The 24,705-nt window shown below is 40.2% G+C and overlaps 2 protein-coding genes across 4 annotated transcripts in view; one reads left to right on the forward strand and one right to left on the reverse strand.

Moving 5' to 3' along the window:
• Positions 1–9,025, forward strand: pigf (phosphatidylinositol glycan anchor biosynthesis, class F). Of its 3 annotated transcripts, none has more exons than XM_088610586.1 (7): positions 1–119; positions 1,176–1,425; positions 1,798–1,889; positions 2,304–2,420; positions 5,096–5,204; positions 5,671–5,727; positions 8,557–9,025. In XM_088610586.1, exons 2-7 carry the CDS (start codon positions 1,198–1,200, stop codon positions 8,668–8,670), a joined length of 717 nt encoding a protein of 238 aa, XP_088466712.1. In that variant the 5' UTR covers positions 1–119; positions 1,176–1,197; the 3' UTR covers positions 8,671–9,025. The 3 variants fall into 3 exon arrangements, with proteins under 3 accessions (XP_088466712.1, XP_088466711.1, XP_088466713.1); XM_088610585.1 differs by having other exon boundaries at positions 82–313; XM_088610587.1 differs by lacking the exon at positions 5,671–5,727 and having other exon boundaries at positions 85–313.
• The window catches only part of rhoq (ras homolog family member Q), a 22,781-nt gene continuing 3,677 nt past the window's right edge, over positions 5,602–24,705 (reverse strand). The window contains exons 3-5 of the mRNA XM_088610588.1: positions 13,136–13,300; positions 11,772–11,867; positions 5,602–9,391 (exon numbers count right to left, since the gene is read on the reverse strand). Of these exons, the coding sequence (XP_088466714.1) occupies positions 9,236–9,391; positions 11,772–11,867; positions 13,136–13,300 (417 nt within the window). The 3' untranslated portion in view covers positions 5,602–9,235. The remainder of the gene's footprint in view (positions 9,392–11,771; positions 11,868–13,135; positions 13,301–24,705) is intronic.

Raw genomic sequence — 24,705 nt, forward strand, 5'->3', positions numbered from 1 at the left:
TATGAAGCAACTGTTTGATTGGGCAAAATGTACGTCAAGCAAAACACGCCGTGACACCCCCCACGTCCTTGTTTACGCTGTACTGACCTTGCGCAGAATATATTTCATACGGAAATCAGGTATGAATGATACTGTTGTGGTTTATTGTCGTGCAATTGTGCACCACGACTAAAAAAATGGAAAAACACCTTTTAGAGGCTACGTTTTCTTGAGAATAATTCAGATGTTTTTCATTCGCTTGATGTATATAGTAGTTTATTATTTTTTCCAACGTTGAATGATATTATATAGCAACAATCCGTCCATCTAGAGGGTAAGCTATTTCTTAAAATATAATTACAATCCTATTTTCTCTTGTTGATTATTCGGTTTTATAGGCATAATGTCTGCAATTTCTTACGCAGTGCATAGGTTTTTGCAGTTTTAAGTTTAATTGGAACAGTAGAGATTTGATACTTGATGATTTACCGGGGCTTGGAAGAATGCTGAAGATGAAATATAACTTTTGAAAAGTTGCAGCTCCTGTAGGAGACGCCAGACCTCTACAAAAGGGTTCCCCGTGTATGTTAAGTTTCTGAACACTGTGACGGTTTGAGACAGAAACTTGTAGTCAGGTTTGCCTTGGCCGCCCGTCTTCAGCTACTCTTGGCTGATCGCAAATCCCTCAACGGATATAGACGTGGTGTAAAGCAGTTTTATTCTTTTTTACATTAAAATTGATTTTGAAAATGTCCAATCTTTTGTACCAACGGCATAGAGAGAAACCTAAAAACATTTTAATATTTCTACGCAGATTTAGATAAACTAAGGTACAAACACTTAGCTAATATCCAGAACCTGGTGATTGCTTGTATACAGTAAGAATTCGCAGCTCCGAAAACCCAAGTTGAGTTTGTGTCCTCTGCACTGGAAGTTTTCTTTACGCAGCTGTATTAGAGTTTTAAGGAAATAATAATTTCTGACAAAATTGAGAACACAGATGGAACTGAAATCAGGTGACCACGTATTTTCTTGAGTACAGATAGCCAACACTATACAGAGGCCCATGTCAGCTGTTTCTGGATGTTACTATTGAGTGTTGTACCTTAGCAAGCAGTCTTAAACTCCTGATATTCCCCAGACCTGAACTGATTTAAGTATCCTGAAGTTGGTAGTATTGCGTGCTTGTTTTCCAGCCTGGAATCGCCTAGGATCACCATGAAGGATATTGAGATCAAGGGAATGATTTCTGCCCATACCATCATGGCAGCTTCTGTCCTGATGGCCACAGTACTGCCCCTTCTGTTTGTGGATGGGTTTTCAGTCTATGGCACACACCTTGTGTGGCTGTATTCTGTCTCTGGAGCTGTGGCTGCTGTTAACATCACTGTCTATTGGCTGCTGGGCATCAGTCCACCATCTAAGAAGAATACTCTGAGTTACAAGGTGAGGTCTTTGGGAGACTTTCTTCTCTTTGCAGAATCAGCCTGCTTTCACAGGTATTGCACAACCCAATAAAACTTTTAAATGTTTTCATTTATCTTTTTAAAGTACCTTTAATTCAGTTAATGCACTTTAATTTTAAAATGGAAGTAACACTAGAATAACTGGTATATATGAATCTAGAGATTAACTATATGAATAAAAGTACTCTGCACTTATAGTTGATATAGGGACTAGAAGCTTTGAGTGGTTTTCTGTCTGCTTGTCCATTGAATTGCATTGGTCTCCACATATATCATTTTGTGGTAACCGAGCCAGCAAACACTATAAAAGATATAGTGGGTAATTATTAAACCTGTTTGGTCTTATCCATAGGTGTCTAAAGCCTTCAGGTCCTGCCTGTATTTCATATTATCCTGCTTCCTGTTCCACACAGTTGTTGTCCTGTATGGAGCACCTTTGCTGGAGTAAGTACTTAACAACAAGTCACTAGGAATACTTTGTCCTGTTACTAAAATGCTCTGCCTGTTCATGTTTCACGTCAGGACATATGAGTCAAATAGTCAGTGACTTTTTTGAAAGTCTTTCTCTTGTTTCATTGCATCCTGCTGGTGTGACTGAGGTTTGTTTAGGAAAAGTAATTGCTGAGGTCTGAAGTGCCCCACCGGATCCCAGCTTGAAACTAATCAAAACCCTTTTAGAGTGTCTTAAATATTGTCTGAGCAGCGGGTGTAATATTCCTGACTGAATTGACACACATTCCTGGAGCAAGAGCAGGGTGTTTTACCCACAATTCATAGCAGTTAGCATAAGTGAAATAAAAACCTATTTTCTTGCAAGGACAGGGTATGCCTTGCTAGGATATGTGTTCTCTTTTCCAGGTCTGCACTTGAAACCTTTTCCTTTGCTGTCCTGCTGTCCACATTCACCACCCTGCGCTGTCTCTGCATCCTGGGGCCTAACGTCCAGGCCTGGATTCGTGTTTTCAGTCGGGATGGGTGCGTCTCTTATTCTGACTTTCGCACCGCCTGTTTCTGCAGGGGAAGTACTGTTTTCCAACGTATGCAGAAAGCAGTCCCTTTTGTTACTCACAATCCGATAAATCAGTTTTAGAGCTTAAAAGTGGAGGAGCTTATGTGCATAAATAGGCTGAACTTGCATGAGCATGTCAGAATTTCTATGAAGTATTTTTCAGAATAATATTAAGTGTTTTTATATAAGTCATTGGGCTTATATATAGTAAACAGTACAATTTACTGTAACTGTAGGACCTTTAGTGTCCTACCTTCTGTAGAATACAACAAAACCTATCCACAGGGCGAGAAGAGTCCATTTCTTTCTGAGTGTAATGTCACTGGCAGTTCCTTGTTGGTGTGCAGGAGCTAATGAAGGGAGGAATCCTCGTCGTGTTTTCTTTTTACCTTTAGTACTGATGGCTTTGTAACACGAATGACGTATGCACGGTATATATCATTCAGGAAGAGTCCATATAGCCTCTCTGCATGGGACTGCTGGAGTGCTGACATTTATACTTACAGAACATGGCCTACTGTGAAGTGGTGTGAAGATAAGCCTAGTTCCTGGATTGACATATGTGATGAGTACATACTCATTTTAGTATTATAATATAAGACTGTAGTGTGTTTTTCATTTATCTCATCAATGTGAAATAAGAAATTAATATTTTGCAAAAAGTAGTGTGGCTGTGTGTCATTTTTAAAGCTACCACTAGGGGGAATTCTAATGCCACGATAGTTTCTTTACCCTAAATCCATTAACTTGATTATTTTCTTCCTCTAAAACCTGAAGATAACAATTTCACAGAAGTTTCTTAGATGACTTAGCGTAAATGAGAACAATGAAAAACTAGATTGATTGCATAACAGGCAAGACTGGAAAGCAGTGTGGGGTTGTGTTGAAATGCCACTTGTCCTAGTAAGAGGAAATGGTTATCAAGAACCTGTTCGGGATCTTACTGCAAGTGAAGCGCTGGCACTTGTAAATTTGTTTCAGTGGTTTCTGTGGAAAATGGTTTTGGGGAAGGAGAATACAAAATGTCATGACTACCATTTCCCCACTCAGACAAGAGCTTTGAAGGAATAGTTCTGCATTATTTAAGGCGATGGTTTTCTGAGAGGATGGTATATCGTATAGTTCAGTAAGGTTGGTTTGAGATGAAAGGCACAATACACAATACACAATATAGTTGAGGATTTTGTTTAATTTTCTGTATCCTTATCTCTTTTTTTAAAACTTTTTATTTTTTCTGCATTTTTTCAAAAGGGGCTTTAGACTAAGGAAACATCATTAAAATTTATTAATTTGAACTTAGGCTTTAGGTGCTCCAAATCTTAAAAGCTGAAGTTTAAAAATCAATAGAGCTACTTATCAAGCTGCTGACGGCAGTGTGGTATTTTTTGTCCGGCTAGGCCTTGCTGCCAGTCAGAGCTACTTAGACTGATTCTTTAGCTAGAATGGAGAGAAGTAGAGATGTACTGATTGGCTGATTGAGTACTTCAAAGTGAAGCACCGCTGCTTGACTTTAATTTCTCCTTGTTGTGAGGTTTCAGGGAAAGCTGCAGCAGGCAGTAGTGAAGAGGCCCGTCTTCACTCATCTTTCCTGGATTTACCGCATTTTTACTCTGCTCAAAACATATTTTGATGCTATTTAACATTTATTTTCTCAGCACAGATCAGCTTTGAAGCACAGTTTTCTTCCTACTCCAAACTTTCACTTTTACATAAGTATGTGAATAATTACTCTCACCCGCCGAGAGCTTCTGTAAAGGGCGGGTTGGATGACTCCAGCTCCTAGTGGTATGAACAGTTAAGGCCCCTCCGGCTGCTGAGAACGTGTTGAGGGGAAGCTGGGGCAGCTCTGGCCCAGTGTGTTGCCTGCTGTTTACCGCACTTTCTGGAAAGGGTTCTAGTTGTCCTTGACTTTGCAGTTTCCTCCCTCTCATCCCAGATGGCTGTGGTCACCTGACAGATCTGGTTCACAGTCTCCTTCCTGATTTGACTTTACCACCAGATAAAGACTGAGACACAGAAGCAGACAAACACCAACCTACAGACACAGACCCGCAAGGACACTCATAGCACAGCTGTGCTTATTGTTTGAATGGAGTGGAGAAGTGCAATTTGTATATGGGAAAAAATACATATTAAGGCAAACAACACCTTTTTATCACTTGATAAGACAAAACAGTTTAATGAGGAAGAATGGGGCTCGTAACTGGAATGTGTGGGAGTAAGCACCTCTTTATGTTCAGTAGCAGAGACTCGTTGACACGGGTACAGTGGTGCTCATGTCTCAAGTGGCACTTGAAAGAGAGGTTAATTCTGAATGTGCCCTTCTGTTATAGGGCGTCTGTCAAGTACTTGTCAAAAAGCTCCAGCGTTTTCCACTGACACCTCTGCCAGCTCAGGGAAGAGATGACTCTATCAATGTTTTGTGTTCACTGCTCCATCTGAATGTATAGTTGTGAATACAGATCTGATTTAAATGAGTAAAATTAAAATGTTACCTGCCTTAATTAATTATCCCTTGGGGAGGTGAAGCTGTCTGTTCTTTGGCACATTCAGGTTTCTATTTCTTTGTTTTGCGAGGAACTGCTTTGCAATGGGTCCCCAGTTCACGTGAAGTGGATCGACTGTTGACTTGTGCTTGCAGGGCCATGTCAGTGTGGGACACCAGTCTGCAGATCACCACAGCCTGCAGTATGATTGGAGCTTGGCTGGGAGCATTTCCTATCCCCCTGGACTGGGACCGGCCCTGGCAGGTCAGTATGTTACACACCCTGGGGCTCTCCTCTCTTTCACTTCTCAGTGACACAGTGCACTGGACAGTGCATTACAGGAGCATGTGTGTTGGAATTTAATCACCTGAGGTGATTAAACTGACAGCCTATACAAACCTCTGTTTAGCACTCATTGAAATATTTGTTCATTGTGGAGAAGGGGCAGGTGTGCAAAACTAAGTGTGTGTAGATATGTACAATTGTAAGTGCCTTTGTTAGAAGTGCAGTATGTGTAAGATAAATGCAGTGTTTGCTCCTGAAAATCTATACAGATAGATTTGAAAACTACACATTTTTTGGTGACAGCAGCCTCCCCAGGGAACACAAAAATGGAGTAGTCATTTCTCTGTAGAATGTGAATCATTCTCAGACAGCTATCTTGGGAGAATGTAGTTTATTTACAAAGGGGCGTGAATGCAGTAAGTAACACTTGTTGTTCTACGTGTAGTTACAGATCGGGGTGGCTCATCTTGGGATGAATAAAGGTCATATTTCTAAAAATCAGGTACTGATGCCACCTTGCCTAGCAGGCAAATGTATGAACAACAAAACACCACACTAGTCAAAAAATTCCATGTGGCATCTTTGTTCCTGGCACTGAGCAGTTTCAGAGTAATAGAAAAGACAATGTAAAGACACAAAACACATTCATTGTTATTAACACAGTACGTCTGTATGAGTACCTAGGCCCAGTCTTTAACAGAACTGAGACTAGGCTAGCCTGGTCTCTCCATGACAAACAGATCCAGACATTGTCTGAAGGAGAAATATTCTTTTGAGGAAATGCAAAGCTGTTCATATAAATATAAAGGGATGAAAAGGATAAAACGAGACTTGGTCTAGACCAGCCATTTGCCGCCTTTCAATTTCAATACTGTATTAGGACACCTTTTACACATTTCTGCCTATTCATTCCTCTCACTCAAAAGAAGGTTTAGGTTCAGTATGTGCAGCCCACTGTACAGCCACTTACAGCTCTCCTTTATCTGCATTGAACTGAGTGGTGATCAGAATACTCAGTAACCTTACAGTAAGTCAAATAGGTCTCTTTTTTAGCCTATCTGTGTTTTATGCAACAATATTGTCAAAATAGTTGCTGCATAATGAAGTTTCCACAAGCTTACTTTAACAGATATAGCAATATTATAGAGTATTGCACAATTCCTCTGCAGAGTTTGCACAATTTAATATGCAGCTCATGATATGATCTCCAGCTATGAGGATATGGGTTTTGACCACAAGAAGTTTAGGTGATTTTAACATTGCAAATGAGAGTCAATCCATGACATGTATTTCTGTTAACTGACACTACGTTTGTATTGAGATGTAGAAGCCTGTGACAGTACATGAGGCTGATCTATTGAGCTGCACTCTGGTGTGCTTCCCCTCCCTCTGCCTCCCCGCATTTTAATGAGCGCTTAATGAGTAATAAAACAGCACTGATTGAAGGGTGAAATATAAATGAGGAGCGAGAAAAACAAGCACAGCAGTGTACATTTAAGGCATGGCTGTGCAATCTTTCCTTCTTCCAAAAAAATAAGCACCCAGCTTCAGCATAGATACAACAAAACTTTATATGTTGTAGAATTAAAAAAAATATCTTGCACTAGACTTTCTAATGAAAGACTTTGAACATCAGAATGGGAGGACGTTGGTGTGAAGTGGCAGGACTTGGTTTAATTTCTAATTTATGGCACCATAGACAGAAGACCTGCCATTTTATAGCATGTCTGAGCCGCCTCAGCTCCTGCAGATAAACCAGTTTTCAGCTCGCTGGCAGCCAGCACAACAGAGCTGCGCTGAACAGCATGAGTCTCACTCTATGTGGAGAGAAAAACATTAGATAAGGCCCTGCTTGATCTGAAATCTGTTCTTTTACATTAGTTAACGCTGCGGGCTTTTAGCTGAGGTGAAATACATTTAATTCCGCACCGAGTGTATACACAAAGTCAGACCCTCATGCAAGGTAAGTGGACAGTCACTGAGCACATCAAAGATGTTAAGGGATAAAATCCAGCAGGATCTGCAATACTGTATCCTCTCCAAGCATGTCTGTTATACTGAAGGGCACTACCACCACAAAGACATTAAAGGCCTACAGTACAACTGTAATAGTATTGTTTCTCTTGTAGCTGTAGCATAAGCTGAGGGTGTTAGAGCAGTTTTATACTGTAGTTTGCCCTAAGAAAGTCTAATTAGAGAGTGAAATATAAATGTTGCTTAACTCCATTCTGATTTGGTACTATGCAAAATGTTACCAAGTTGTGAAGAGAGAAAACTTTTAATAGTTGGTCTTAGTCTTCTTAATAAACTGTATTTACAGATATTTTGTTCACAGGATTTGTTGCATGGTTGGTATTTTCTTATAAAAAGCTACTTATATCACCACAAAAAGTGATTTGACTTCAGTTCAAGTTGTACATGTAAAAAGAAATTGTGTTTATAGATAAACCATAACAAAACCAATTGAAAAATACTTTTTTTTTTTACATAAACACCATTAAAAGCCTTTCCTGTCCAAGGAACTGCCACCACGCTGCCCCCTAAAGCACATCCTACTGTTATGACTCTTCCCATGCATCTTAGCTCCAGGTGCAGCATGGAACGGGAAGGCACAGTGAGCAGGTCTTTGAATTATTTAGCTTGAGTCATGACAACTGCCCTTTCCTTTATGTATTATCTATTTAGCCAGTAGGATCTTTGTTTATGAAGAGTGAAACAGGATTTAAAATGATATACAGCTTTATGTGGGTTGTATGCTTCCTAGGAAAAACACAAGTTCATGATTATTTTTAATGTGCTGCTAAAACTGTGTAACCACTCTTTAATTGCATTCAATGTGCAATCAGATAAAAAAGAAGAAAGTACAGCAATTAGTGTTTAAATGGTTACTCTGTGCATTGACTTCATAAGCAGTTTGGAACTGAATAAAAAGGCAGATTACATCTCTTAACCCATCTTCCTTCAGGCCTGCTGTGACGCAGCAAAGTCTGGCTTGAGAGAAAAGGCTGGCTGAACTCGCAGTGACAACAGACATCCAACACAGTCTACTGCAGGACAATTATCACAGGCAGACACTCAAGGCCTCCATCACAAAAACACACAAGTCAAAAACTAAACAAAAACCAGGCAGAGACTTCTGCAGCTTTGAATTTAAAAAGTTGTCTATAGTGTCAAAACACTGCTGCAGCTGAAGTTGGTGGGAGGGATCTGTAGGAGGGCTGTTAAAATTGAAGTTCCATAATAAAAGAACCGAGGACTGCGTTGTGTCCAGTGACAGGTTGTGCTCATTTTCCCACGACGGGGGCGGTGTCTCTGTATCCTCTCGACACAGGTGTGGCCAGTCTCCTGCACACTAGGAGCTACATTTGGCTTCTTGACCGGCCTGGTCGTTGCTCCCTTGTGGATACACTGGCACAGGAAGCAGCTGACGTACAAGAGCAAGTAGATGGCAAGGTGGGCTAACGGAGATGCAAGCGATGTCTTGATGCCCGTGGGCTGTGCCAGATTGGCATGGATTGGCAAAATGGTTTCCTTAAATCATCTCCTGTAAAACTAAAGCTGGATTAAAGCCAGCTCTTGTTTGTTTTTGTACTACTTTTGAAGCAGCGTATCAAGTGGCAAGAGTTTTATAAAAGCCATTGACAAGTTCATCCGAATGACAAATGTATTTAAAAGCTAGATTGGGGACTGGATGGGAGGGGATTCTGAGCTGCTAATTTTATTGGATTTGTATGTATTTTTGATGGAATTGACTGGTAACAGTTTAATTTGTAAGGAAAATAAAAGTTTATGCAGCTTTGGTTAATGTTTCCCTTGTTTTCTCCTTTAAAAGAAAATGTTAGTCTCCTGTGCGGATTCTGATGAAGAGCTGTGCAGAGCACACTGGCTTGTTTTCAGTAGCTCTGTCCATTTGTACTGTGGATCAGTCTTTCTGGGAGACCTTGTAAGGTGTATCCAGTTTTTCTCTTCCTCTTTTCTGTCACTTCCATTTTCTTTCCTCCTTCCCTCTCTCACGTAATGAGGCAGCAGTTAATGCATCGGGAGCCCAATCTTCTTTTCAGAGCATTTTTCTTTGGGGTTAAGATAGCGATTATGGCTTCGTCAAAGACAGTCTTTAGCCCTTTCTGCGTTAAAGCGGAGCACTCCACATAGCAGCAGGCACCAATCTGCAAGAAAAGTGAATAGTTCAGAAGAAAAAAAAAACAGTTTCTAAAAGCTGCTACAGGGCAACTCTTCACACCTAGTCCCACTCTTTTAACCACAAAGCAAGGGTTGTGATGCGGGTTTCATTTCCTGCTATTACACATTGTTCAATATCAGCTGAAGATGAATTTGCATCCAGTTTGGAACAAATTTATCAAAAGGTCTGCTGCAACAGCTTTCTAATGAAATTTTTACAGAACCCTGCCACATTAAAATAACTCAGCACTGACAGAAACATTCACATCTGGCACTTAGCCTCGTGCATCCAGAAAGGCCAGAGAAAGATGGTCATACAGAAGGCAGATATATATACACTATGAACACATACATGCATGGGATGCTTATTTTTGACACATTTTTGGCTCTGTATCACTCAGTTTAGGAACATTTTTTATGCTGTCATAGGGTAGCAAAGCCTTCCAGTTACCTTACAGTAAACGTGTGAACAACTCCTTCAGCACACCAGTATGCATCACACGCTGTAGGCCTGCAGCTTCAGCGAATCTCACTTTCAGCACAGCCCCCATTGCACACTTCACACCCACCACAGCCCTATCAAGCTCATCAGCCTAACAGTGATACATTCTGCCCTAATGATTCACAATCTTTTTTTACAAAAACGTCTTAGACATGCACTGCCAGAAATGTGGCTTACTATAGTATCTCTTGTGCCTTCATTAGTATGAATTAACGCTCATGTTTCCTTAGAAACCTCACTTGAATAGTATAAGTGCTGTCATCATTTTCTGCCTGTTTTCCAAGGTAATGATTAGAGAGTCTAGAAGCCTAGAGCACCCCAGTATTAAAACAGCCAATAAGTGTTGGGTCAGTGGTGCCCACTGTCTGCGAATGAGCTCCATAATCTCCCAAAGGGGAGACTATGGACAGGCTGCTTTTCATGTACAGTATGATAGTGAGGTCTAAAAATGATCAGAGAGGTCATCAATTAATGACCCGCCTTTGCCCACCTCAGTCCTCCTGTAATTCCTCATTACAGACCTTCGTTCCAGTCTGATTCAGGCTGAAAGCTTCCATTAATTAACAATTAATTCTGTGAGAGCAGACATATATTTCACTACATAGGCAGCTCCACCTTTCCACCCTCCCTCAGAACTATTAAGCCATGAGATTTTAATAAGTGTTAGCAAATGGGACACTGCATGCTCGCAGGGTGCTGCAGTGCTTCAGCTCCGCAGCCATTAAATAGCACGGCACCACCACCGTCTCTTCAAGGGCCATTGACTTTCACACTGTTTTGCTTTCTCCTTTTTATGTTTAATCACTATGGATTTATGGGGGAAGCATCCTGAGCAGATTCTTCTGCTTCTCTGCAGAACATTGTTTCTGTTACAAGTGCAACACATTTCAATTTTGTTGTAATCTGTGCACGTAAGATACCCCTGGTTATTTGTAGCTATTTTTTTATTGCTTCTTTTCTATATGAAAATTCCTCATTTCCAATATTCACTGAATGCTTTCTTGTTCTCTGTTTTGGTCAACACCAGTCAGTCAAGCTATTGCTTCTGTTAAGGATTTATTTAAATGAAGACCCCCAGCAGGTGTGTGAAGCCTCAAGACCACAACGGTGGACACCTGAGCCAGACTAGGATTCTGCAGCCCTGGGGTTGCCCAGACACAGTAGCGTAATTTTTCCAGATGAGCTGATGATCTGTTCATTGCATCAGCCAGTTGCTAACTTGGAGAACTTAACATGCTAGACTGTGACTCTCCAGAAGCAGGGTTCTAGTTTGCTACTCTAGACCAGTTCTCAAGCCCAGTCCTGGGGCATCACTGCACCTTCTGTTTTCTGATACCGCCAAGTTCTTAATCACAGGTTAATTTCTGTTAGTGTCTGTTTTTTTTTAAATTTTCTTTCAGAAGGTAAAAAGCTGAATGACATTAGCAATTGGTGAAAACCCTGTGGAAATTAGCGAGTTTCGGGTTAGCTGAAATCTAACCAAATGGATTTGAACAGATGGAAAAATACCGACTCACTGTGAGTGTCTGATACAGCGTCATTCCGTCCTGTGTCTGTTCGTCATCAATTGATCACGGTAAGAGCTTTAGTCAGAAATATGGAAGCAAATTCTGCATATAGTTGTGCTGAAGTTGTTGCAAATAAAGACTGAATGCAGGAATAAATCAAAGCAAGCAAACAGTGATTAAGTACTAATTGGAATGAAAAACCACAAATACAGCAGACCTTCAGAACCAGAGTTGAGAAGCTCTGGTCTAAACCAGGTTATGATTATGGGGTTCTATTAATTCATTACCTGTAACATGCATTGCAGAATCCCTATTCATTGGTACAGTTTGAGTCATAGACCCCTACAGTGGCCCTACCTCCTTGGCCAGTTTCTGTCCCTGCTCAGTAGCTATGGGCTTCTCCTTCATGTCATTCAGCTTTGCTATGGTCTTGGGGTCATCTCGAAGATCAATCTGAAACATGAACGGGAAACAGTCTGAAACCTATGAGAAAAATTACTGTTTAATGTGCATGGTTAGCAACCTCAGATTCGAATATCTAAAATTTGAATTCTGCTTGCTGTCAAAATACTCTCCAAAATTCACCACTGTGCTTAAATCCCTCTAACATTTACCCTTCTGGATTTTAAAATTTAAAAAAACTTGGCGTCATTCCTGTCTGCTGCCCGACTTGGTTGTGCTTTTTGGTTCTGAAGATGCAGAGGCCTGATAAAACCACAATTTGAATGTCAATTAAAAAGTGCGTGGGCACATACAACATTTACATTCTATCTGTTGAGATTTTCCTGCAGGGGAAAGGCAGGTATGGAACGTTAAGGGTTAAAAACAACCCGGGACTTTGCTGTACAAACAGACACCCTGCTGGCTGCACCCCCTCCCTCTATCTTGAGTGACAGTTCCCCCTACTGCTTGGTTTACAGCTGACTGGGAGGATTTCAACAGCCACTGGCATCCTACCCTCACAACCACCTCTGTTACCAATTAAAATTCCTCCCCTTGATGTTTGACCAATTCAGTCTGGCGCTGCTCAGCAGAGTTTTGGTCTTCGAAACTGTAAGCCATTTTTCTTCTGGGTTTGTCACTTAAACAAATAGCTTTTAAGCCTGCAGTATCAAATGTTTGGGGCGTCTAATGAATCAAAAGGACCAAGGGTGTATTCTGACGTCCAGTCATAATATATTTAGAGTTCCTGCGCTGGCAGTCAGACAGGCTCCGCGGGCTCATGTTGCTTTCTGATAGGGTCTGAAAACTGTGATCAGCGTGGCATTTCCAAATGATTGCCATTACATCGGTATTCAGAGTGACAGCAGAGTAATTTTAGATCATTCTCACAAAACAGCCATGAACATCTAGCAACGCAATGGATCTGTGAGCCCTCTCTGCCTATTTTGGTGGTCTGTGAAATTGTGTTGCTGAGGAACACAGCGACGCCTACACTCAATTTGTGTTAAAAATAGGAAGATTACGGATTTCTATATTTTGAAGCCTGACTTAACTGCTTTAATGACGATGCATATATTGTGCTCATGATAATTACTGCCATTATAGGATTTCTAGCTAATTTGTTTTGAGAAATCTGGATAAGAGCCACTGAGTCTAGGTTGGTTGAAGAGTTAAAATTACTTTAAGACTGCAGCCCTTAAGCTCTGCAACCAAGCAGTACTGTTGAAGGCGCTCTGGGGAAAAAGCAAAGCACTGGAGCTGGGGGTTGGCTCTCCCACCTGAGTGCCGATGAGCAGGAAGGGCACGCTGGGCGCGTACTCCCGCAGTTCGGGCACCCACTCTTCCCGTACATTCTGGAAGGAGGCTGGGTTCACCACCGAGAAGCAGATGAGAAAGACATCCGTCATCGGGTAAGATAAAGGCCTCAGACGGTCATAGTCTTCCTGGGAAGGTGGAAACAAAGAAACATCAGCACACAGCATCTCCTCCGTAATAACTTTCCTAAACTTTTCAATGCAATGTTGTTTGGGGAAATAAAACGATACCTTGCATTTCTGAGTGACTACGTGCTGCTTTACCATCCACATATCTATCGCTTGAAATAATGAGACATAAGTTTGAATTTTCAGGGCACTAAATCTCACAGCACTTCTTTGAATTTCCTTCACTCGAATTGTGCTCCAAAAATGAGAAAGTAGACAACAAATTTAAACCTCACTTCCTTAAGTTCATAGTCATTTTGAGCAGAAGAGGGTAGATGTCTTTATGTGAAGTTTAGCAATCGACTATGCTAAAACACTTTAGATGTGATTTCACTGTGAAATTGTTAATGATTTATATTTATGTTATAAACTCTGCACCTGGGATGACATTAATCAATATTAGCGCACCACCCTGGTGTGCTGCTGATAACGTGCCACAGGATGACAGAGGTCAGGCCTGATGGTCACACAGAGGATCAGTTTGGCCTCTACTTCCTTTAGCTATGTATGAATTTTAATGCTTTTCAACATGATGGTGCAGGACAGGACAGTTCAGTCTGTACTTTCACACCTACAGTATACTACAAAGTCAACACATCTTAGTAAGCCCTTGTTGAGTACAATACACTATTCAATGCCAACATCATGCATTTTAGAGACCCAGCTACTGTTTAAAGCAGTGACTAGCTGTTACTCAGTAGTGATTACTGTACTTTTAAGAATAATCCACATGTTCAATGAGAATATAAATTGTGAAAGGAAAAAAATGAAATTAATACATTGTGCTGAACAAGATACTATCTTAAGTCCATGCCCTTGAAACCGCAGTTGCAGACAAGCAAATCTCACCGATAGATGTCTTACTACCTTGTGGCCTGACCTTGTCAATGTCAGATTTCAAAAGCTAAGTATGGTTGGTATTGGTCAGGACAGGGATGGGAGACACCTAAGAAGAAACAGGTTGCTTCTGAAGTAATGCTGATGGACCAGCGGGTAGATCTCTTCCCTCTGGACCAGAATCTCGAAAACAAAGCCCTGTATGGTGACAGGGGACATTATGCTGTAGCTGAGGCCATGCTTCAGATGGGACGACAAACCAAGGTCCTGACTGCTTGGTCATTACAGTTCTCACAACACAGTCTGGAAGAGTAGGGATGTTAACCCTGAAGTTCTGCCCAAATCCCACTTTGTATCTACCTAAAAAACCATAATTCAATTTAAGTAATTAACTATTTTTCTATCTGAACTCCTGTGCAAGGGGTCTGTTGGCGTATTACCATTGCTGTGTGTCACCAAGATCGGCGCTGCATTTAATTGGTGGATGACAATGCAAGCAATTATAAGTCAATAATTAAGAAAGAAGCAGCTTCTAATAATTATTTTGTGCATGCACACAGTAATATTGTAAAAGGTCCTTTCTCAGACAGTTGTGAACACTGCATCAAGGAGCAAGAACATTGGGTATTGGGTCATATTTCTTACATTTGTACAAGTGGGACCATGGGGGCTCATTTTTCATAGGCAAGGGCAGCTTAGTGCATCTTTGTACCATGTACGTCTGTGAATAAATATAAATGATTACCACATGAAGCTGATATAGAACCCTCTTTTGTCAATGGACAATGTGTTGTATGTTGTCCTTGTTTTTGTACAAAACTGCATAGGCCACAAAACTGGTCTCTGATAATAGTTGTTTGAGTAGGCCAGCTAACATTTTATAAGTACCCTGAACACAGTTCACACAATTGCTCTTCCTATTTTGCTAGCAATTGTACAGTATGTCTGTCAGCCAGATTTATCATTTTGTGACCACTTTTGAATAACTCTGAAAATACACACTGCTATTTTAGTGCTCGGAGCATTTTAAACCATTTATGTTTATTTAATATTGTAAACCACTCCAGGGCATAATGGAAGACAGAGAATGAGCTGTTTTACGGGATGTATTTCCAGTACTCCTGATATGTCTTTGTAAGTTGTGAAGTTTTATTAAAATAAAGGGTTGTAGGTCTTAGGCAGCTGAATGTCCTTTAATGGACCAACAGTGGAGCTTGGAATCAAAGACAGAAATAAGCTATTTGTACATATATAATACAAACATTCTCTCATCCTAAATGAACCATTTCAGTGTACTACTAGGCTAGGTTTGTATAAAACGTTTATGTCACCTATGGCGCCAGACATGGATATCCTCTCATGATCTATGGACAGAAACAAAGATCTCTCACACAGAGCACTCAGATACTGACAGATTCAGAGAACTCCCCAAGGAAAAATACAGTGCCCTTTGCACAGCGGAAATGTGGGATTCCTACATGGGTGTCTGGTAGGTAGAGCACCACAAATTAGAGTGAAACATTGGTGATCATGTTGGAAACCTGTAATTATAGATATTTGGAGGACTATAACTATTACTATTTCTGCAACTACTACCGCTACTCTTAACAACAATAATAATACTATGTCCTTACTGATGCTTGAGGTTGACTTCAGTCTATATCCATGAAAGGCTTATGCAGCAGTACAGAAGATAGTCTACTGAACAGCCCACCTCTGAATTCAATACACACAGGCTGTAAGCGTTATCTGATTTTATTACTTACCCACGGAGAGCTCAAGACCTGCACTTTGATTACAATGTAACAGGAAGTCATAATTACTGGCCTCCGGCTGCAAAGCACACTTAAATTAGGTCTTAAATAGCCAAGAAACTATAAGGCATGTCTGAGTCTAGCCCAGTCTCTTTTTCACCTGGAAAACTGACATGATTAAAGGGAGTTTCATTTCTTTCATGTGCAGCCAGCCGAGAGAGTCTCCTCATGCAGAGTATCCCTGACACACATTGCAGCAGCATGTGTCTTTGCTCTGTTTCAGAAGACCTTTATTCTTTATTACTAAGAGATTTTAAGACTTGTTCTTCAAATTTCCCTCAGCTGAGGAGGCCTTCTAATTTTACCAACTTACAGTATCTATAAAGAGATCAAATACTACAGCTGGCTCTACTTAAAACAAGAGAACGCCATATATCAGCTGTGTCCTGTAACATTAGTACATGGATATGACTACATCCAGCTAGCAGCAGGGCCTGAATTGAGGGGGCACTGAAGGAAGCTCCTCTCTCCTCTTAGCACAACTAAGAATTCCCCTTGTGACAAACAGCAGACTGGGTCAGAACTAGCAGTGACTGTATCTGTTTTGATGAGGCATCTTTTATAATTTGGTCTCAATTTGCACATTTTAAATAAGATGGGAGGCTGATTCTGCAGCGGCTATGTTCTCCTCTTTTGTATTTAAAAGCCATATCACAAATCAACTACAATTCTACTTCAAGACTTTTATGCTTCCTCCTTTCTCTCAAGAGCCTGACTGCCTTTGGGGCTGGGGGGGCTGGTGGTGTTCCTGTAGATATCTCACATAAGGTTTAGAAGTGGTGCTTTAGAATTGATTAAATTATTATTGATTTTAATCAATAACAAACTTTAAACCAGCATATAGGATAAAGACAATCTTGTGAATTGCCAGTTTGTAACAGGCCGTGAACAGGGGTGTGGTAGAGTCTCTCCTTCAGTCTCTTCTAGAGAATTATCTACTGCATATGTTCCTTGGTCAATAGGCAAAAGGATCTGCTGCAAACTGTCTCCTGCACACAACAATGTTCATTGATTAATTAATTGACCTCATTGTTAGCTGAAAATGTCACTTCCCAGGTAAAGATTTAAGACTTACAAATCCTGTTGGACTGTAGCCCTCCAGAAGCAGAGTTGTGAAACAATCTAAATTAAAGCTGTTAAATTAAAGAGCCTGTCATAATTGTAAAAAATTAACAACTAAAAATCCAATGTGTTTTACTGAATCTAGCATGAAGTGTTTTGGCTGAGTAAACCAAAAGATTTACAAAATACTCAATACACATTTTCTATGTAATCTGTTTTTCTTCCACACCTTTTACATCAGTGTTGATCGTCTTTTGACACCTTGTGCAGTTGGGCCAGGGATTCACCAGTAGATGTTGAGATGACAAGACTAAGATCCTTTTTTTCTACACGTTTCAAATGAGCTTCTTCCCTCCTCGCACAGGGGATTAATGTTTAATGAATCAGACATGTTGCTTCTTCAAAATGGGGTCAAGGCTGGCACTGGTCCAGGACCCACATGACCCAGAAGAAAGTCCTATGGTGCTGCGGTTTGGTTAATTCTACAGCATATGGAAATCAAACTAAGCAGCTTGACGTCTGGAATTCTCAACCGGGTTTCAGGATGTCAAATCTAAATCAACAATTTTTCCCTTTCTCTGTTCAATGCCTTGTCTTCTCTAACAAAGCAGCTTGTCTCACCTGTTCCAGCATCACTACACTTGTTTGCTGTGGAATTCAGGCATTGAAGACAGTTTTAGAACTTTCTTGCTCACATTTTAGACTCCAGTATACCAAGTAATCTGCCCCAATTTTACACTTTTCCTCATATCCATAATTGTGGACACTAGTTTTCGAACTATTCCCAATTTAGAATGTCAGATTGTGATGACTTCTGTCTCTTGATATACACCAAGTCTATGAAATGTTATACTGTAGCTTAGCAAAAACGTGAGTACTGTAGGCCCATAAAAACAGTCACAAATGGTCCTTATTAACACTTTTAAATTGGATCCAATGACTGTCAGAAAGCCTACTTTCATTTTCTTGTTTCTTCTGAATTTCCTTATTCTCCTGAATATCTATAGCTACAGTATTTATCAGCAGTTTAGGTTACATATTTTTGTTTAATACCATTTTGTATCTCATTCAATGACGTTTTGCTAATTCTTAATTGATTCATGGTGTTTTTGGTGCTGATAATAAAGATTATTATAAATATTAAAAAACATGATGAGCTCAGGTGTGCAAAACAGTCCTGACATTCATTCCACTGACATGGTTTAAGGAGGACACTTTACAAAGCATGCAAAATCTTTGGTAACAATGTTGAAGCTAGCCAACAGAGATGGGAATAACTATGGTGGACTGGGTGAATAATACTGACTCAACGTGCTACAGCCCAATTAAACTCCTATTGCTGCAATGAAGCAAGTGTCTCCTAGAATATGCATGAATACAGGGGTAAAATCAAAAGAACAGTCACAGCTAGATTAATTCTGTTTAAAACAGATGTGATGGCCCTTTCATTCACCATCAGGAAGCAGTTTCTAATGACACACCTTTGAAGGACAATTTAGGGGAGTTAGAAAAATATGTGCATGTGAATAATGTTGACATCAGAGAACACCCTATATTCTGCTTGGATGCGACAATGCAAATCCAGAATCACATATGCACTAAGGACAATCTCTAAAAGGCCAAGTAAATGGATTGGAACAAATAGAGTTAAGAGGCTAATGGTGTAACCCAGAGAAAATCTGTAGCAGGCAGAATGACTTTCATTATTAGAGGAATACAGATAACTGTATTAGCTCAATTATTTTAGAACATCTTATGATAAAAGAGACTTCTTAACAACTAGTGGATTTGCATGCAGCCTGTGGCATTTCACACATGCATGAGCTTAAAAGTAAAAACTCATTGCAATTTTTTTTAACATAATTCACAAGGAGATCTGCAGTGACGGTCTAGAAAAAAGCAGCACAGTTATATTGTCTTCATTTGCAATCACAATATGCTTGGTGTTACACAACTCAGTCACATAACATAAGAGATACCGTAGCTCTACATACAATATTAAATATTTACTTTCCCTGTTTTATGAAACACAATTATAGTGTTTCCACTCAAAGGCACAAGGAAATGCACCAGCGATCAATTTACATTTCATACCAAGCGACCTGAAGTACAGAGGATAATAAATGTCACCTTCTTTTCCCTTCTGGATTGCTTCTCCCGTAGCTTTTTAGAGATATGCCAAGTCTTCCTTATCAGATGGGATATTTATGCAGCTACAATAATGAAACATTAACTGCACATTTTACAGTGATCAGACCGGTCCATGCATTTGAGGCTTGAGGTATTTCTGACTGCCTGAGCCTGGAAAAGACGCTTCCTGTGTTTCAGGGAAATACCCACAGCAGGGAGAGAGGCTCGAGGCAGGCTCTTTATTAGTCGGAGTGTCTGCTGTGAATTACTGTGCCGTGCATGGCATTCTCAAACATGTCACACTGAGATGCTTTGGCAATTTTGAAGCAAATCGCTTAGAAAAAAAATCAAAAGCCTTTCAACAACGCATTACAGTCTGACTGACTTTTGAATGGGCAGGCATGTGAGCATGGTGCTTCGTGCTGCTGTCTCATGGCTCTTATGCCCTGGGTTAGATTGCAAACTGGGGTGCCCTACGTGTGAAGTTTGCATGGACTCCCCAGGTAAATGTGAGTTTCTTCCAGGTGCTACACTTTCCTGCCTCAAGTGAGAAAAGACATCTGAGGTATGTTAATTGGTGCCAGTTAATTATCCTTGTATGCATTTGTATTTGTATCCGGGCATCCCGTTCAAGTTGCAGTCCTGTCTTTTGTCCTGTGCTCCTGGGACAGGCTGTGGGTTGCCGCAGCCCTAATCAGGAATAAACAGCTTCTGATAACATATGGATGGCTTAATAAATTCAGAATACTGGACACTGTGGTGAGGTGTCAACTTCCCATCTTAGATGCACAATTCCATCAGTTAGCCGCCAGTCCCTCTTCTTCATCTAAGCCTTATCCTAGTTATTCTGGGGCTGGCACTGTAGTAGAGAAGCTCCTGATGTTCAGTGAGGAGGTTGCCCAAATCCCATTTCTCAAACTACATTATTCCATAACATTTTACCTCTCAGACCATCTTTGAGAGGAGGAAATCCATGCAAACTCTGCACAGACAGGTGTCCCACCCCAGAATCAAACACAGTGCTTTGAGGACAAGAGCTCTGTGGCAGCAGTGCTAATTACCACACCACTTCATCTGTTTTTACTTAGAATTTTAACAAACTGCCTTGTCTTTTTTGATAACTTAAAAATAAAAGAAAATACTGGTATAAAAGAAAAATAAACTTGCTAACATTTTTCAAAAGGAAGAGAATCTTACCTTAAATGTCTACAGGATATTTACAGAAAATAATACATTAAACAACACAGAGGGACACAAAATGATTGTTTTTCACTCTGTTTTGAGATGTGTGATAAACAGCCTTATGAAGTTAGGAGTTCCACTGAAAAGAGAAGCATGTCCTGTCACTCAAACATACGGGCAACCAGAGAAGGCATCATGGAAAATAAGAATCCCAGAATTAACAAGCTTTCACCCCCTAAAACAGACAACCATGAGATTTCGTGGGCTGTTTTATAGCCTGTGACATTTTATAGCCCCAAAAAAGAGAGCAAGACAAATTTGTGCTGTAGTATAGAAAGAGATATCCAAATGACAGACCTCCCAATATATTCCCAATGTAGGCCCTTGTTCCAAATATCTGCAAGTATGTAATTCAGTTAATTAATCAAGGGCTGCATGCACATAAATGTGGACCAATGTGGAATGAATTGTTTGGATATTGGATATACAGTATGTACCACTGTTATACAACTTCCTCCTTGCTCAGAAGACAAGTTTCTTGTCTTTTTCTACACTGCTCGTGAGATTCGTTCTTTTCTCTCTTCAGGTAGTTTTCCTGAGCATGCTGTGTTCTAGTGCTGTAGTGCGATAAATGGGTCATTTTGCCACTAAGTCTTTTTATCCAAGTCATATCTAGTCTCTTATATAACTAGATAGAGTGGGAAGTTGAAATAAAGATGTGTTTGTACTTTCTTTTGAGAATAATTCATTGCAGCCCTTATTCATCCACTGAATATTAAAGCATGCCTATGAAAACATCAGCCTGATCACTGGAAGGACTCCTCTAGATTTGAAAAGTGTGCCATTTCCTTTCTCCCTCTTTTATCTACCATTTTGATATCAGGTCCTAATACACAACATGTTCGATTTCCTCAATTTGTTACTAAGAATATCTGCAAACTGGTGGATAACTCTCAGGAAAACTTTTTAAATAATTCACACTTCACACTGATAGCTACTGTACCTATGAGGTTTGAATTTGTGTAACATGAATTGCATAAAGGCTGCTATTTCAGCTTTTGGAAAAGGCTAGATATGCAAGCTTCAGCCACAGGCAACATACAGAGATTTGTCCAACAGCAGCTTTGACCCACAATAAGCACAATGGAAAATGGAGATTCAAATTATAAGATGTCCTTTAAAGACCATGCAATCATATCCTGAAGAAGATCAGCCTGGCAGTAGCCATTCCATGCACAACGATACTGCTGCTTTGTTATTTCTGACTAATAATACCGATCTGGAAGCTGCCTTAGAATACTGTTTCAATCTCACATGCCAAATGTGTCACCAGTAACAATTTCCCTGAAGGATCGTTAGTTTGTCAAGAACAGACATGGATCAGCCTTCCTCTACAGGCCACAATCTGAATGAGTCTCTGTCATATTCACAACTGTCAAGATGTCAGAGTTTAACACACCAAAAAACACTTAAATTCCTAAACGTGTACCTACATTTAACTCCCATTACTCAGTACTGGCTCTCCATACTCAATCCCAGACAGAATAGCAGTGGTTAAAAAGACTGTAATATCTTAAAGCCTGTTGCTTCAAAAAATACTGATGTTGAGCAGTTTAATTACTTATTGCTGCTTTGAAGCTTTATAATAAAGACAGTAGACACTCAAAGACTTACATAATATAAACCATATTGGATCCCTGGGAGAAATGTCTTTAACTTTAGGTACTGTATGTTGCTTTACTAAGTTCTTTTCCTTTAAGATATTCATGCCCTAACTTAAGAGAAGGGGTCAAAGATCACAACTGAGTCTATGAGAGTGGTTAGCAGGAATGACCAGAGAGGAACAAATACCACCAGCTCGGAGTTTAAATGCAAGTTGACAACCACCAGTTTGTGATCACTGAATAATTGACCATCTGTTGCCTTCGTGCTCATAGCTACAATCTTGAGAGGAGGCGCTCAATCAGAACCCTGTGCCTTTTACTCAGGAAACCAAAAATAGATTTCCACTAGGCCAGATTCCTGGAGGAATTCTGCACAGCAGCCCAGCTGCCCTGATGAAGGAGAGAGAGAGGATGAGCTGGAAGCAGCAATGCCCAGCCCTGTCTCTGGGACACAGGGACTCCGAGTTTCATTCTGCTTTCCTACTGTAAGTGGCCTCTACAACACCCCCCCAGACATACACACAGCATCTCACCATTACTCAGCTTTCCAGAAACATGTTGTTGCATTATTTGGGACTACATTTGTCAGAGTGTGGCCTACATGAGGATCCCATTAAGAGGCCCAAAGAGGCAGGTATTTCGAAACAATGTGTGATGGACCAAGTCCATCATTCAACAGGCCGAGACTGAGTCCAGAGAACTGTGCGGGTGATTTCGTTGTTTAAGGTGTATACTGTACCATGTTTTCCAACAAGAAGAAGCTTACTGAGAAAACACCTGACTTTGGGAACAGTTCATTTTCAGTACAGCACAGATTGTACCTATTCCATGTGGTTATTAACTTTTCCCTGTCCTTTCAATCGGTATTAAAAGAAAATTAGAATCAACAATTTAACAGTACAAGCACAAGCAGCTTTGTTTCTGAAAGCCCTGGAAACAAATCATAACAACACTTACTGCTGGTTACAAACATCAGGTGAAAATTCTACTATTCCACACTGTGACAAAAGCTGACCTAACCACATTACTAATTCGCTCTCACTTTTTTAAAGTGTTCTGAAAGGGTTACAGGAGACATCATAATGACAGGAAACAGCAGCGCTTTGCCAATGGCAAATGCACTTAAAACCCTCTTTCCGATTCTACTTCAACTGCCAGTCGTCCCTTAAAATACTGCAATCCTACTACTGCAGAGAGCAGTGTAGAAAAATGAATAAATAACTAAGACCAACACAGACTCTCCATGCTCACACTATCCATATAGGCTCAAGCAAAGGAAAACCAAAACAGCTTAATGTAGCATTCTAGATTTTCAGAATTTGATATAGTAAATTATAAAAATAAAAATAATTCTCCTTACAAAAACATAGCTGTGATTCCATCTGTACACAGGAATTACAGCTAATGGAAAGCAAATCAGATCAGCCAAGACAAATCTGAGCTTTATCAGAGGAAAGCAGAATAAACACACAGAAAGGCATCAGTAAGGACTCTTCACCTCTATATCCAATTTTTGCTGTGCGCCGTTAACAGACAGAAAAGTGACAGTAATCATGGCTTGTCAGAGATACGTCAAGCTCCTTTGTGTTACATAAAGAAAACTAAATAAAAATATCAAAATGGAAAGTTTGACTTTGCTGGGTGAGAATGAGGGAGCCACCAAGTGTCAGCTGGCATTACAGAGCTGCACTGTCAGGATCGGTCTCCTTCTGTGCTGTCGTGTTGGGGAAACCTGGCTTGGTGGAGCACTTGAAAGGATACTTCCAGCCAGAGCCTTCATCTGGTACTCAGCAAACAAAGATGACATCTATGGGATTCCTCGCTCTAGAAGATTTTTTTTTTAAAGCAGGTGCAGTGCAACAAAAATATTTATGACTCCACATAATATTTTGAACAGAACTGATCCTTGCAGCTGCATTTCTCTGAGGGCCCATATTCTTTACAGAGTAGACAGCAAAATTCCTTGGTTGCAAAGGGAGCAAGGCCATAGGAACTATGTCCTTAATATGTTTTAAACATATCCCAAACACCTAACACGAGAATTTCATGTATGATGTACAGTACAAACACTGGATCTTTTTTAGTGGGAACAGTGTGGGTGTCTGGGAATTCCCACTGGCATGGAAAGTGTGTGTACTTGGCTTTGTCTAAACCAAAAGAAAAGAGTTAATTACTCGGCTTTTTATTGCTACAACTTGTGTTAAAAATGTGTTAACACATAAGGATTATATCTTATACAATCTATGGAGGATATGAGCTGAGTCTGCACTTAACATGGTTATTTTAGAGACCTGGTTAGAGACTCTAAAAATGTGTACTTTAAAATGTCTGCAGCAGGACACTGAGCTAAGTAAGAAGTTAAAGGCATAATAATCTAATACCATGTTTGTTTTCATTGTGAGAAAAGGTGAAAGCTTGGTATTCCAACTTGGCCTCTTTAATTCTCTCTTAGCATTTTGTCTTGGCAATTCATCTGACTGTGCAGCTGTGATAAACATCTAAGGAGAACATACTGTAGGCTGGGCTCTCAAAATTTAATTAAAACCATTTAGGAAATATGGCGTGGAGATTTTCGACAGTTTCAAAAGTTTCTCAGTTTTAAGTAATGTTGAAGCCTGGTGTACCAAAATTCCATTAGTGCAAGCTGTAACAGTGCTGGAAACCAGAGCAGCAGAAA

Source organism: Lepisosteus platostomus, chromosome 17 (genome assembly GCF_059453375.1).
Source record: "Lepisosteus platostomus isolate fLepPlt1 chromosome 17, fLepPlt1.hap1, whole genome shotgun sequence".
Taxonomy (NCBI): domain Eukaryota; kingdom Metazoa; phylum Chordata; class Actinopteri; order Semionotiformes; family Lepisosteidae; genus Lepisosteus; species Lepisosteus platostomus.

What these genes read in the sequence shown, in the direction of transcription:
- pigf (XM_088610586.1), top strand. Translation starts at nt 1,198, where the DNA reads ATGAAGGATATTGAGATCAAGGGAATGATTTCTGCCCATACCATCATG. An exon ending in TATGGAGCACCTTTGCTGGA is followed by an intron (nt 1,890 to 2,303) that starts GTAAGTACTTAA and finishes TCTCTTTTCCAG; the next exon opens with GTCTGCACTTGAAACCTTTT. An exon ending in CGTGTTTTCAGTCGGGATGG is followed by an intron (nt 2,421 to 5,095) that starts GTGCGTCTCTTA and finishes TTGTGCTTGCAG; the next exon opens with GGCCATGTCAGTGTGGGACA.